This window comes from Sturnus vulgaris, chromosome 1, assembly GCF_052056855.1.
Source record: "Sturnus vulgaris isolate bStuVul1 chromosome 1, bStuVul1.hap1, whole genome shotgun sequence".
Lineage (NCBI taxonomy): Eukaryota > Metazoa > Chordata > Aves > Passeriformes > Sturnidae > Sturnus > Sturnus vulgaris.
In genome coordinates this window covers 92,272,055-92,286,605 of record NC_142243.1, presented here as the reverse complement: position 1 = coordinate 92,286,605, position 14,551 = coordinate 92,272,055, and the positions used below count along the sequence as shown (strand labels likewise).

Sequence of the window (14,551 nt, the reverse complement as noted above, 5' to 3'; positions counted from 1 at the left end):
TTGTCAAACCCAGGGGCCTCTCCCTTCTCTAGTGGGATTAATTTCACCCTGCTGCAGAATCACAGATGCATGCTAATATGATGGTTTCCTTCTCCCAGTTCAATTTTACCTAATAGATTGCTTATAGGAATCTGTGTGAAAACCTGTCAATGGCTACCGGTCATTGTATCACATCTGAGTTCCTGATCATTGCTGATGGCATACATTACTCTCTTACATAAAATATGACTCCTAAGCAATATTTCTAAAGCTATGACTGATGTCTGCAGTGCTTCTCATAATTTAGTATAGAAGAATTTTAGGTAGTTGAGATGCCATCAAATAGAAGATTTATTTTTTAATTTTTTTAATTATTATTATTTTTTAATTGCTAGCTAGTAAGGATGACTTTGGAGAAGACCCAAATGACAAAAGACCAACAATAATTACTTAATTAAAGCTCCTAGTCCCAAACTGGAGGCAATATCTTCTTACTATGTGTTTCCAACATTTTCAAGAAAAAAAAACCCCAAACCACTAGATCTGTACAAAGGGTATTTTACTTAGTGAACTGTCTGCTATAGCTGGAAAACCACCTGCAAGCATAAAAAAGACTGTCAAAATTCATTAAGAGTAGGATTCTTTTAAATTAACAAGAGTAGTCTTCATTTTTCCCACCACCCATTTGCACTTCAGAAATGAAGAGCAAAGGCGTCTTTGAAATGAAAGCTCTTCTGTTTGAAAATGAGTATTTTTATGAGGAATATTCTGTATAGCAAAAATTTGTCATCAAAGCCACTATTCACAATGTCTCAGTGTGCTGCCATAAGTGTCAAAATTGGTTTTGGCTGGGATTAAAATAATTTTTTTCATAGTAGCTAGTATGGAGTTGTATTTTGGATTTGTCCTGAAAACAGTGTTGATAACAGAGATGTTTTTGTTACTGCTGAGGAGTTCTTATGCTGTATCATGGTATCACTTAGTTTGGAAAAGACCTTCAAGACCATTAACCAAACTGTAAACCCAGTGCTGCCTAATCCACACTGACCCATGTCCCTCAGTGCCACATTTACACTTTGTCTTTGTAATAGCTCCAGGGATGGTCATTCCATCACTTCCCTGGACAGCCTGTTTCAGTATTGGATAATCTCTTATTGAAGAAATTTTTCCTAATATCCAGTCTAAACCTTCCCTGGTGCAACTTGAGGCGAATTCCTCTTGTCCTGTCACTTGTTATCTGGGACAAGAGACCAACTCCCACCACTCCACACCCTCCTTTCAGGCAGTTGTGTAACATCCCTCTTGAGCCTCCTTTTTCCCAGGCTAAACAACCCCAGACCCCTCAGCTGCTCCACATAAAACTTGTGCTTCAGCCCCTTAACCAGCTTCATTACCTTTCTATGGACATGCTCAAGAACCTCAATGTCATTCTTTGTAGTGAGGGGCCCAAAACTGAACACAAGATTTGAGATGTGGGTTGACCATGGCTGAGTACTGCAGGATGGTCACATACCTGTTCCTACTGGCCACACTATTTCTGATATAAGCCAGGATGCCTTTGGTGTTATTGGCCACCTGGGCACACTGTTGGATCATGTTCAGCTGCTATCAGCCAGCACTCCCAGGTCCTTCTCCACTGGGCTGTTTTCCAGCCATTCTGTCCCCAGCCTGTAGCCCTGCATGGGGTTATCGTGACCCAAGTGCAGGACCTGATACTTCATCTTGTTGAACCTCGTACTGTTGTGCTTGGCCTGTTACCCAGTCTATCCAGATTCCTCTGTAAAGCCTTCCCATACTCCAGCAGACCAATACTCCTTCCCAGCCTGGTGTCATCTGCAGACTGATGATACCCTTGCACAGATCACAGATAAAGACATTAGCAGAACTGGCCCAAGCACTGGGGAGCACCACTGGTGACCAGCACCAGGTGGATGTAACTCCAGTCACTACCACTCTCTAGACCTGGCCATCCAGCTTTTTAACCAAGTGAGGAGTGCACCTGCCTAAGCCACAATAACCAGTTTCTCCATGAGAATGCTGTTGGAAATTATGTCACAGTCTTTAATAAAACCTAGGTAGAAAACACCCCCACAGCCTTTCCCTAATCTTCTAGTCAGGTTACCCTGTCATAAATAAGAGATCTAGTTCATCAAGTTAACCTGCCTTTTACAAACCTACCCTGGCTGGGCCTGATCTCCTGATTGTCCTGTGTGTGGCATGTGATGGCATTCAGGCTGATCTGCTCCAGGACCTTCCCTGGCACTGAGGTCAGACTGAGTCTGGCAGGCCTGTAATTCCCAGGATCCTCCTTCCAACCCTTCTTGTAGATGTTTGTTGCATTTGTTAACTTCCTGCCACCTGGGACCTTCCTGGTTAGCTAAGACTGCTAGTAAATAATGCCAGGGTTCATGGGCTCAATCCCTATATGGGCAATTCACTTAAAGAGTTGATGATCCTTCTGCATGCCTTCCAACTCAAACTATGGTGTGATTCTGTAAGTGATGGAAAGTGGCTTGCTGAGCTCTCCTGGGATCCCTTGGGTGCATCCCATCCGGCCCCATAGATTTGTGCTGATGTCATGTTTAGCAGATAAGGCAGGGGGGACACAGAAGAAGTGGGAGATGTTCAGAGTGATGGAGTTTGTTTTCCCAAGTTGCCACAAACATGATGGAGCCCTGCTTTCCTGGAGATGGCTGAACACTTGCCTGCTCATGAGACATAGTGAATGCATTCCTTGTTTTGGTGAACTTGTGCACACGGCTTTTGCTTGACCTGTTAAACTGTCTTTATCTCAACCTACAAATTTTCTTGATTTTCTTCTTCTGATTCTCTCCCCCATCCCACTGCAGGGAGGGAGCAAGTTGCTGTTTGAAGTTTAGTTTCTGGCTGGGGTTAAACTCTGACAGTTGGTCAACAGCATCAAATATACTTTAATCTGTATTTGAAGAGAGATGTCAAATATATTACCTAACAGACACAGAGAATACCCTAAAAATAAAGCAATATATTGAAAGTAATGAAGCTCAACTGGTAACAGTAGTTCATCATATATTTGTTTCATATTGGTTTTTAGTCTGCACAAAAAATTCTGAATCTTTCAAGCAGAACAATCAAATGATAATGGAAAGTTTAAGAATGGGAAGTTGGATGAGAAACATTATTGCATATTTTGGTACATTTTTAAGTCTGTAAAGGTATTTCAAAGAGAGAGAGAGTTAAATTTTTTACAAAGTTGCCAGTGTGTTAAAGCTAACCTGCTGGGAATGATTTTTGGTAGCTTGTGATAACAGGTATAAATTATAAGCTTCATGGTTATAAACAACGTGTACGTGGATGTGTTGCATCTTCTATGCAGTGGAGAAATCTTCTTTGCACTTCTGCATGTATATATATGAAATGTTTTGGATTTTGTAACTGTAAAAAGCCATTTTGCCATTTAAAGTCAGTATCACTAAGCCTCAAACAGCAAGATTATGACTCTCCAATCCACATTAATAATTCAGTGTAAAATATCTTCACAAAGCTTGTAGCCCTGTCAGAGATAGAAAGTGTTTATATTTTCTGGATACATTACATTAAAAGCAAAAAGCGTTTGTATGCTGCAAGCATTTGCAAATCTAGTCATGGTGGATGTGTTATGAAACGAAGACTATAATTTTGAACCCAACTCTGCATTATCACCCATGTTAATTTCTGTGGACAGTACTGACTTGTAACAAACAACTCATGACAAAACTGCCCTGTCTACACAGGTGTTATGGGTGAGGACAAATGATAAAACCTGAATCCCAAACTATATTCACTTCTCATCTCCATATGGGGTATGAGATTCACCAAAAACATTGGCTTTGATCCCTCTTGTTAAAACATGTTTTGGGTTTGTGCCTCATTCAGTCCTTCTGTTTTTCTTATATCTCTATCTAGTGTGCCCTGCCTGACTTAGGGTGACAAGGGGTGCATGCAAATGCATTTCTACCAAAATCTGCCTTAGTCAGAATGACTAATGAAAGATGACCTAGCTACTGTTTGTCAAACCCATGCCTGCCATATTTGCAACACAATCAGCCTTTTAAAAGCAGAGGCTTATGTGATCAAGTCTTCCTTTGAACTTTTGGATTCTCGTTAGAAGCACAAAGCTTTGTCATGCTGTTGCAAAAAATCATATTTTAATAACTGTTAAAACCTTTGAACATGAAGTTTAATAATAACACTTGCAGGAATTAAATACTTTCATTGAGCGTCAGTGCTTATGGCCTAAACCTGTTAGATGATCACCACCTGCTACCAAAGCTGGGACTGGGGTTTGCCTCAGAACAGGGGCTGATTGCAAAAACACTGAACAGATGTAGTCAGTAATAGTATAAAATAAGGGTTCTGTTCCAGAGCTTAGAGTTTAAAAACACAGGCCTGAAGAGGAGTGGGGAAATGGGGCAGAATATGCCACCTGTGCTATCAAGGGTTTCTTTCCCATCTCTTCATAGTTGCTACTTTTTTCAGGATTGGGGATCTGTCTCAGGATTCACCACTGATAGGAAAGGATTAGCCAAATTTAAAGACAACTAAAAGAGAAGGTGTGCTGCAAATAGACTGGAGGAAGAAGTGGGAAGCATATGTAGGCTGAAGCTATAAGGCAATGGTGAGCATTAGTGGAACTGGAGGACAAAAAGGGCAGGGAACTGAGAGACAACCCATCCTACCTGCTGCATGGTTAGCCCCACCAAATCATTGTGGCACCTGTGTTTCTGCTCAAGCTTCTTGCATGACCTGTCCTGCTGGCTCAGGAGTCTTAATCTGCTGATCTGGATTTGTTTAGAATCATTTGCCCTCATAGGGGAATGACTAAGGTATATGGCTGTACAGTCCTGGGAGTGGTTGACCACAATGGACTGGAGGATGCAGAGGCTTGCAGGTTTATTATGACTCTGCCAGTGCTGTGTCCTTCCCACTGCACCCTGCAGTGGTGCAAGGGGCTGCTTCCCTATTTACTCTCATATTGCCTTCCTGCAGTGCTTCTCCTCAGCCACTGAGGTGGCCCTATGGTTGCTCTTAGTCATTGCCCTGGTAATGTAGGGGGATATGCAGAAAGCCATCAAGCAGGGACAGCCTTCTCAGTGATTCTTCTGCTAAGAATTTATTTAGGAATAAACCCCAAGTCTCATGGTAATATCTTTATGAGCCTACTTCAGAGCTGGAGTTAGTCTTTTGAGTGCTGAAGCATTTTCTACTCTTTGAATCAACAGACTCCTTCCACTTAAGCCACTAAAACTGTATTTTCATGCTTGCTTTTGCTACAACTGGAGTACAATTGCTGGGGGGTTGTGTATGTAAGGTACTGATTTTCACTTTTTTTTTTTCCCTGAGCAAAAGATTGCCAGAGACCAAATGTCTAAACAGTTCACATCTCTAATCCTGATAAGAAATTTGGCCATTTTCATTACTAAAGACAACCATCTATATGCAAAACAGGTGTCAGTGAAGAAATATTTTCTTTTTCTTGAGCATAGTTTGGTTTTCATGTTTTTGTTTGAGGTTTTGTTGTAGGGTGGTTTTTTTGTTGTTGTTTGTTGTTTTGGGGGGGTTTTTTGTTTTTTTGGGTTTTTTTACAGGAATAAATTAACAGTTATAATATTGATTTTGGCTCTCTATGTCCTAGCAGCTTTTTTACAACTGGTGGTCTCAAAGAGCTATACAATAAGTAATATTTCTGTAACTATAAGCATGTTCTGATTTAGATAAAGCTTTCTTTATAGTCAACAAATCCAAAAATCAAACTGTTTACGGTTAGTAAGCAACAGCATCAGTTCTGATCCTGCACATCATTTCAGATCAACCAGTTAGAGACTGGAGCACTGTATGCATACTTTGGGATGTCTCTACAATGAGCAAAACAGTATTTTATTGTTCTATGATGCAACATGCAAAAGAATATAACAGGGTGAAGTAAATTTTGTGTATAATGAATAAACGAGAAGGCTTATGTCAGTCCTAAACATATAACAAGTGTAATCTGGGCTGCAATGAGTTAATAATGCCTTTCCTAACACAGAAGCACAAAGGCGAGGCTGTGCCTGTGCTGACCTCAGTGCAATCATTTAATGGCTGTAGCACTCATTTCCACTAGTGCTTTCAGTGTCAGCAGAGGATCAAAGAGAATCTGGCTTTCTGCTGGCAAAAGTTCTGCCGAGAGCAATACCTCTCCCTTCCAAGACTACTCGGCACTTTTCACATTCACTGCATTATGTTGGTTCTTACTATTCTGAATGCTTCCTGCTACATGATTCCAAACCGCTCAACTCTTTAATACAATATCCAATCGTGCCCATAAGCTCTGACTCATAGTTTTCAATAATTTATGTCTGACTACAAGGAAGGGATATCCTCTCCTACTCATACAGTAGACCAAGGCAGAGACAAAGCCTTAGCTCACAGCTTTCGATAGTTAATCTGTGTATTTTATACCAGCCTTGTCAGTAAAGCTTTGTTAAAGCAGGTAACTGTAAGATGTGCCTTAGGATAATCCTGTTATGGTTAAGCAAGCTGGGTGTGACAGGGTTCAGAACTGGAAGTTGTGGCTTCATGTCAAAATTCCATTAAATCTCTAGCTTTTACCTCAGAAATAGAGCTAAGAGTAAAGCCTAGTTAGTTTTTTAGAAGTTATACTAATTTTCCAACACAAAAACTTCTATATTGACACTGAGTGACCTGAATGCTTCTTACTATTTTAAGACTCTGGTCAGCCTTTCTGACAGATTAACTAAGGCCTTTATTGGAAACTGGTACACCCCCAATAATCAGTGATCATCACCAGGCTACATACAGTGTGCAGAGCATATTCTAAATTAGTACTGCCTCCATGTATGTGTTACTTCCAAAGGGCTAATCTTCAAAAATCGGACGAAGAAAAGAGAGACACAAATCAATTGTGAGGGACCATTTTTTATATAAAAATGTGAATGGAAATTAGGTCTTCAAGATGCATTTATTATAAGATCAGAAAGCTGCATTCTGTCATCTGTTTTGATGGGGAAAACTAGTCTTGTTTCAATAAAGGATTGCAAACAACTACATGACAAACAATATATGAAAATGGTAAGAGAACTATAGCAATCAATATAAATAAATTGCTCTGTAAATTGATAACAGGCATCTAGAAATATGAAGGAAAATCTATAGCAGATATTTTCTACAAATACTTGCAATAAAGAAATCATAGTGAGGGCATAGGTTCTCCTAAATTGCAATGCATAAACCGTTAAAATAATTTTGCAAAAGGTATTCGAGGCAGGGTTTTTTTTTGTTTGTTTGTTTTTTTTTTTAAGTGACTTCAGGAGATCAGCCAAGAACATTCCTCTACCTGATAGCAACTGTTCTTTTTTTGTCAGCAGTGTTTTGTTCATCTGGAAGGAAATGTTTAAGGTGTAACTTATTTGGCAATTAGTTTTGGTAAAATCATTGGCTGGCTGAAAGGTGTACTATTTCACCTGGGGCTGTCATACACTGTAGACCTGCTCCAATCAAGAACAGAGTCAGGGGCAAACACACTTTTCTAGTGTTATAGAAATATATGCCCTGAAGCCAGGGCTATGTGTTTAAATGAAACAAAAATGCCTAATATATAAAGCAGGGAGCACATTAGCACGCTGTATTTCATGTCAGGCTTATTTTATAATTTTCTACATGGTTTTATTTCAGTACCACTTTCTAAGTGAAAAAATCTTTACAGTTCAGTTTGGGCTGAAGTTTGTTCTGTGTAGTTTCCCATTTCACTGGCATCCCACTAATAGCATTTCGAACAATCTAATGAGAGTCTGCCTTACCAGTTTCTGCATGTAGGTCCATCCTAACATACAGTTTCATTTTGGTATTGGACTAACAGTGGAGGTAATTTATGCTCTGCAGATTGCAGAGCTATAAGTAGAAAAATCCATTGCAAGTAGCATGTCAGGAAAAAAATAATATGAAAATAACACCACAAAACATCAAAACCCAACAACAAAAAAACACAACAAACGCATTCCTTTGGCCGTGATTTTTTTTTTGTTTATGTATATGGTTACAGTTCATCTGACAAAGCAGAGGTTTTTACAGGAATGGTTTTTACACGGCTGTTCTCTCTAGCCCTGCTGCCCAGCCCATAGCACTCCTTTGGTTCGTGGCACTTTGCATTGGCCACACGGCACCGGTGGCCAGGAGAGCCGGCTCGGCGTGCTGCAGGAGTGTCGTACACCAGGTGCGGGGTGTGAGAAAGCGACCTCCGCTATTAGCAGCAGTGCGAGCGAGGCAAAGCTAAGCTTGCATTGGCAACTTTTAGGGGAGAGAGATCTCCGTAAAGTATTTCAAACAGCATGCCTCATAGGAGGGTACACTTGCTGCTACCATCCACAAACAGATTTCTCAGCGCTTCGGCAAACTTCTTCCTTACGGGAAACTCCTCCCTGTGCCGCCCCAGTGCCCGGCTCAGCCGCGGCCGGACCGGCCCTGGGGCAGGCGGGGCGGGAGGCGGGCGGAGCAGATCGGCCGGGTCGGGCCGGGCCGGGCCGTGCCGAGCCGAGCGGGCCCGGGGAGGCTGCTCTGCCGCGGCACCGCGCCGCTCTCCGCGCCGGGCCCTGCCGGCCGCCATGGCCGGGGAGCTGCTCTCCTTCGGCGCCTTCCTCGCCGCCCGCCCCGCCGGCTGCCAGTACGGCTACGGGCACGGGGAAGGGCTCGGCGCCATGCGAGACCGCGAGTTCCCCCGGCTCCGAGGTACCGGGGCGGGCCGGGGGCGGGCCGGGGGCGGGGGAGACCCGGGCCATTCCCGGCTCGGATCGGCCCCGGGTGGGAAGGCTCTGGTTCGAGAGAACAGGGGCGGGGACAGGAACGGCGGCTGAGAGCGCTGGGCTCAGCTCCTGCCGTGATTTCTGCGGCGCGGTGACGAGACAAGAGTCATCTCTCCTTCTCCTCCCTCTCCTGCCTGCCCTCCTCCCTCCGGCACAAATGCCTCCAAGGTGCCATGGAGGATATGGATACGAAGAGGGTGGTTGGGAGGGGAAGGAGAGATAATAGTAAGCTAGCCCATTTCTAGTGAAACTTTATAGTTGGAGAGGTGTTTGTGAACTGCTTTTATAGGTTTTACCATCCCCCCAGCATTAAACATCTTTGTGCATACTGCTTCAAATATAATCGTAATGGTTACGTGATTACATGACAGTAATTTGTCCTGTGTAAAGAAATATCAATGCCCGTGTTATTGGCACTTCATCTTAAGGCAAAATCCCCCAGGCAAAGAGTCGAGTGAATACCATCAGTTTGGATGCTCTATAACTGTTGTTCAGGCTACTCTTTCTCTTGAGAGGTTTGTGTTACTGCTTTTTTTATTTTTTGTAATTTCACCGAATTTATGTGATCGGATTCAAGAGTGGGGTTTCTCACACAGGTGTTTAGATTGAATGGAGTTATACTTAGCCTCTAGAGGCATGTGAAAAAAACTTAAGCAGCACTTTGAAGAACTTGAAGATTTAGTAAGTCAGTGTCACAGTCTGATACTTGACGTAGTAGCATCAGTGAACACAAGAAGTTCCTTGTCCAAAATTTAGTCTTACATTCTAAAAAATAGCTATTTTGTAACTGAAACATTGTTTAGGCCTTTAAGCAGATGAGTTTTAAAAACTCCTGAGAATCAGGCTCATTTCTCAGAGGCTCCTCAGTTTTGAAATAAAGTGTATCTGCTAATGAATGATGTCTAGTGGATTAGTCTGGTTCCCAAAGGGAGGTTACTGCAAAGGCAGAGCATTAGGAGTTTTCCTCCACTTGAAAATGTTTTTGCAAATATAGTCTTCCGATTTGTTCAGCCTGCTGATACAAGGTGTAGATAACTTAGAATATTTCTAGAAAGAGGTGAAGAGGGTATAAAATAGAATCTTCAATACATTAGCTAATTGAAATTACATAATCATCTGTGGTAAGGTGATCTAGGTTGCAAATTCCTTCTCTCTTTTGATTTCCCATTTGGAATTTTAACATGTTATCTAATTCATGAATTGTCATCCATTCATGGTGCAAGTTTGTGTCATCTCTGTGAGGAAACTTAGTGTCTGTGAGGAAACATAACTGACTTCTGTGCATACACATGGTGTCCTGTCTGGGACTTCTTGTCTGAAAAATAGTGGCACATTTCTGGTCAGGAACTGATACTTCAGCCTTCAAGTGATACCAGCAGTGCCAAATGAAGGGTGCCCAGGGACAGATTCCTAGGCCAAGTATCCCCTGCCTAACACATCTCTTTGTCTCAAAGCTGACTAACTGGACTAGTTCAGGACAGACTCCAGGAACTGGCTGACAGTGGAGCAGTGTAGAAAAGAAGCACACTGCTTTTATTTATTTCTTGGCCTGCTTTTATTTAGCCCTGTATCCCCGCTTGCCAAAGGTGTCAACACGTTTTGATGTAATGCAAACTCTTTTAAAGCTCTCAGTTTTGTTGCCTTGCAGAAGCAAGGCAAAGAAAGGGGGCTAATGTACAGACTGGTGGCAGCAATAATAAATAAAGGAACCTTCTCCAAATGACTTACAAAAAAATTAACATTTAGCTGCTCAAGCATTTTCAGTGGCCTGCCAGAACATGTAGGTTGCTGGAGGAGGTAGAAGTTTTACATGTCTGGTGGCCTTGGAACAGCTCTCTGGGTAAGTCCTGATTTTACAAGCAGTGATTCACTATAGGAACTCCACCTGTTCATGGTGTTGATCTCTGCTGTGTGTCTCCATACTGCACAAAGCTGCTGCAGTTTTATCCATTCTAGTAAAGAGCAGTCCTAAAAAAAGAGAACAAGAGCTATTTTAGGCAGCTAACAGTAATCACAGAATCATAGAATGGTTTGGGTTGGAAGAGACCTTAAAGACCATCTAGTTCCAGCCCTCTCACCATGAGCAGAGACACTTTCCACTAGACCAGATCACTCAAAGCCCCACCCAGGCTGGCCCTGAACACGTCCAGGAATGAGGAGTCCACAACATCTCTAGGCAACCTGCTTGATTCCCTCACTCACCTCATAGTAAAGAATTTCTTCCAAAACAGTTAATCTAAACCTACTCTCTTCCAGTTTCAATCCATTCCCCCTTGTTCTCTGAGTATGTGCCTTTGTTTTCACAGTACGTGCCCTCTCCACCTCTCCTGTAAACCTCCTTTAGGTACTGGAAGATGCTACAAGGTCTCCCTGGAGCCTTCTCTTCTCCAGGCTGAACGGCCTTGCTCTCTCAGCCTGTGCCCTGTTTATTTGGAGCATGCCTTAAAGATCTTTCTATTATTAAAGCTGGTTAAATATCCAGATTTTGCTGCTCACTTTTTACGTGAGCAGAATTTTTGGAATCCCCTTCTAGATACCCATGCATTAAGCGTAATATTTGATTTAGGAAGTGTCATTTTTTATGACCATCATGTGTAAATAATTATTGCATATCAATGTACTCACTTTTTCCTGATTACTAATATTTTGTGGCATCCACTAAGGACATGTTGTGCAAATGGTGTTCCCTGGGGAAGGCAGAAATCTTTTCTGTGTTACAGACCATTGCTTACATGGTGCTGGTGCTTCTGTTGTAGCTTTAGTATGAATACTGCACAGGTGCCTGTTGAGCAGAAGGTGCAACAGATGTCTGGAGGGAGCAGCAGCTTAGCTACCAGGCATACTGTGAAGCCAGGGTTTCTCAAAGGTGGTCCACCTGTGGTCGTATCAAGTCTTGGGGCATTTCACTCTTAGCTTCATCAGAAGGAAAGTAAGGTTCATACTCACTGTATTGGGGATTTCCCCTTTGGGTTTTGTGAAGAGATAAAAAGAACTACTTTACTTCCTTAAATCAGCAGGGGTCTGTCTGTTTGGGCACAGAAGCCTTAAATTTTCCCTTCTAAGCCAAAGTTTATCTTCGCTTCTGTAATTCAAAGGCTGTTAGCTGATGACTAGAGCAGCCCTTTCTAAAAATATATATGGAGTTTGTGAAACAGATCGCTATTTCACAGGCAGCAGCGTATGTGCAATATGTGACCTTGACTTTAATCTTGTAAGCAGTATACCCTTATCTGCAGTGTAGGATTTTAAATTGTGCTTTAGAAACAGATAAAGAAATCAGCAGGAGTTTATAGGTTCTGTTGTTAAGTAATGGGGATGAATATGCTTCTGTGATGTTTATCATAGCAAGGAAAACCTCAGCTTCAGTTTGTATCATGGTTTTAAAAAAGAAAAAGCTGACATGTGATTTGGATGCAGTATTTAATCACAAGATACCTTTCCATTTTAAGTTATATGCCAGTATTCTCATCTAATATAGCTGTGGCAGCTCAGTGGGAGCTTTCCAAGAGCATTAGGTAGTAGATATCCATCCTCCAAATAAAAAGCAGCATGTATTAGGAATCGGGTGTTCTTTAAGGGCTATTGAGTATTTGAAGATAGTCTTTAGGCGAGCTTGAGATGGACTGTCCCATTTAATGTTAAATTGGTCACTGTCCTGTACTTCAACATCATGCCTTACCTTCGTAGTATGAACATTTGTGATACGTGTGATTACAAACAACTAACAATAATAATGAAATTTGTCTGTTAAACAAAAAGGAAAGGCAGACTGAGCTTTGAGTAACAGAATTGACCTTTGTTTCTTTGAAACTCAAATGATATCCCATGAACTGGTCACCTGTATGAGATCTTATTGTATCATTCAGTATTAAGGAATAGCTGGGTATTGGATCTGACCTTATACAAAAATAAGTCTATTTTATTCATATTGCTGGAAATTATTTGTGTAGTGACTTTTCGTGTGAGTAGGAGAATGTGAAAAGCAGACCTCCTCTGTGTGCTGCAGTTAAGTCCTCAGCAGCTTGGTTAGCGAAGTTCATCCCTGTCCTCTGAGAACAGAAAAGCCTATCTGCTTTGTCACCTTTGAGGTAATCTAGTTTTTTTGGCTGAACTTCAGAAGTAAGAAATACATTCTGGTGTGTCAACTCAGAGTAATTTTGTTGATAGGTAGCTGATACTCACACTTTATGAAACTTGTGAAGATGAGTGGACTGTGAGCTCAAGAGTCATGCTTACCTCTTGATTGCAAATTTAGGCTTGCCTTGTCAACCAGAAATTCTACACCAGTCTTGTGCCTGAGGCTTTTTCTTTATTTTGAAAAAAAAAAAAGAAAAGGAAAAATTTGCATCCTAAGATGATTGCTTTTGGTGGGGTTGGTATGCTTTTTTGTTTTGTTTTGTTTTTTATAAGACCATTCTGTTTGATCTGGTAGCTATCTTCTGTATGTGTACGTATTACTCTGCTGGTTTCTTAACTATTAATAATTTTTATCTGTGGATGAATCTTTTAATCTCATTTTTTCTTATTCTTGAAGACTAGTGACTGAGTTTTCAGCATACCTTTGAGTTCTTTGAGCAGTATTGGTCTCTGACCAAGTAGGCAAATCTGATCTTTTTATTTTAAAAAAAGTTTGATAGTGAGGGATAAGTTTATTTTAATTATTTTTTGTCTGAAGACTATCATAAACCAGAAACAAGGCATGTGCCGTTTTATGGTCAGATGCAGTGCTTATTGTGAATTCCCTGAAGCACACCACCCATTGCTGGCCAGAGTTGAGATAGCATCTCCTGGAAAGGACAAATTATTTCTCCCACATGCAGAGACTGGCATATGTTAAAGTTAATCCAGTGCTTGCCTCTCCCACACAAAGGCAGCAAAAGCATTGTGCAGGGGAAGGATGAGGCTGCTTTTTGTTGTCTCATTGGAAGATCCTGTGTAGCCTAGAAGAGCTGCTAACTCTGCTGGAGAATAAGTCTTACTGAGTTTTCTTATCTCTAGCTCACCCTGAACAGAAGAAAAGTCCTATAAACCTTTCCATTTGGTGTTTAAAGCTGAGAGCTCCTTTCTTCCACTGTTCAGGCCTTTTCACTCTCTTCAGTGGCTGTGAGATCTCTGGTAACCCGCTCCTGTTCTCTGTGGGCTCTGCACCAGAATGTGATTTGATTTTGTAACACACCTATTTATTTTTATTTGGAGGGGAAAAGAAAGAAAAAGAAATTATTGTTATCAGAGGAAGCTGCTGTTGGACAATCTGAAATGCTAGAAAACATCTGGGAAGATGCGTTTAGTGGGTGGAGAAGGTATTTAAGAAGAAGCTGTGGTATGGGAGGTGTAATTGCACAACTGATGACAATTATTTTGTAAAAATAAAAAGCCTTAATGCTTCCTGATGATTTCAAGTCAGCAGCAGTTATCTACATAAGCTCTTATGTTAAGAATTGATGCCAAAGAAGAAGCATGTGTTGAGCATAAAGCGTGTTTAGTCCCAAATACAGTAACAATAACTGTGTGTTAGGCAGAGGAAAACATCTAAAACTACCCAGAAGTAACAAGTAGTGTTAAGGAATTCCATACATTGCATTTCAGGGTTCAGAAGATGATCTATTTTGTGCAGGACTGATCTTTCAGTTACTGTTAATGATGGACATAGCTCTAAATGAAGAGTAGTCAATAATATTGTCATTGTAATATTTCAGCACGGGAAACAGTTTTAGTTATTTTGAAGTTTAGTTGAGTGGAAAAGAAAAGAAATGTGG

The 14,551-nt window shown here is 41.3% G+C and overlaps 1 protein-coding gene across 1 annotated transcript in view; it reads left to right on the top strand.

The window, feature by feature from the left end:
- The first annotated feature begins 8,582 nt into the window (after positions 1–8,582).
- Positions 8,583–14,551, top strand: part of MOCOS (molybdenum cofactor sulfurase) — a 203,937-nt gene continuing 197,968 nt past the window's right edge. The window contains exon 1 of the mRNA XM_014880500.2: positions 8,583–8,721. Coding sequence (XP_014735986.2) covers positions 8,598–8,721 — 124 coding nt within the window. The 5' untranslated portion in view covers positions 8,583–8,597. The remainder of the gene's footprint in view (positions 8,722–14,551) is intronic.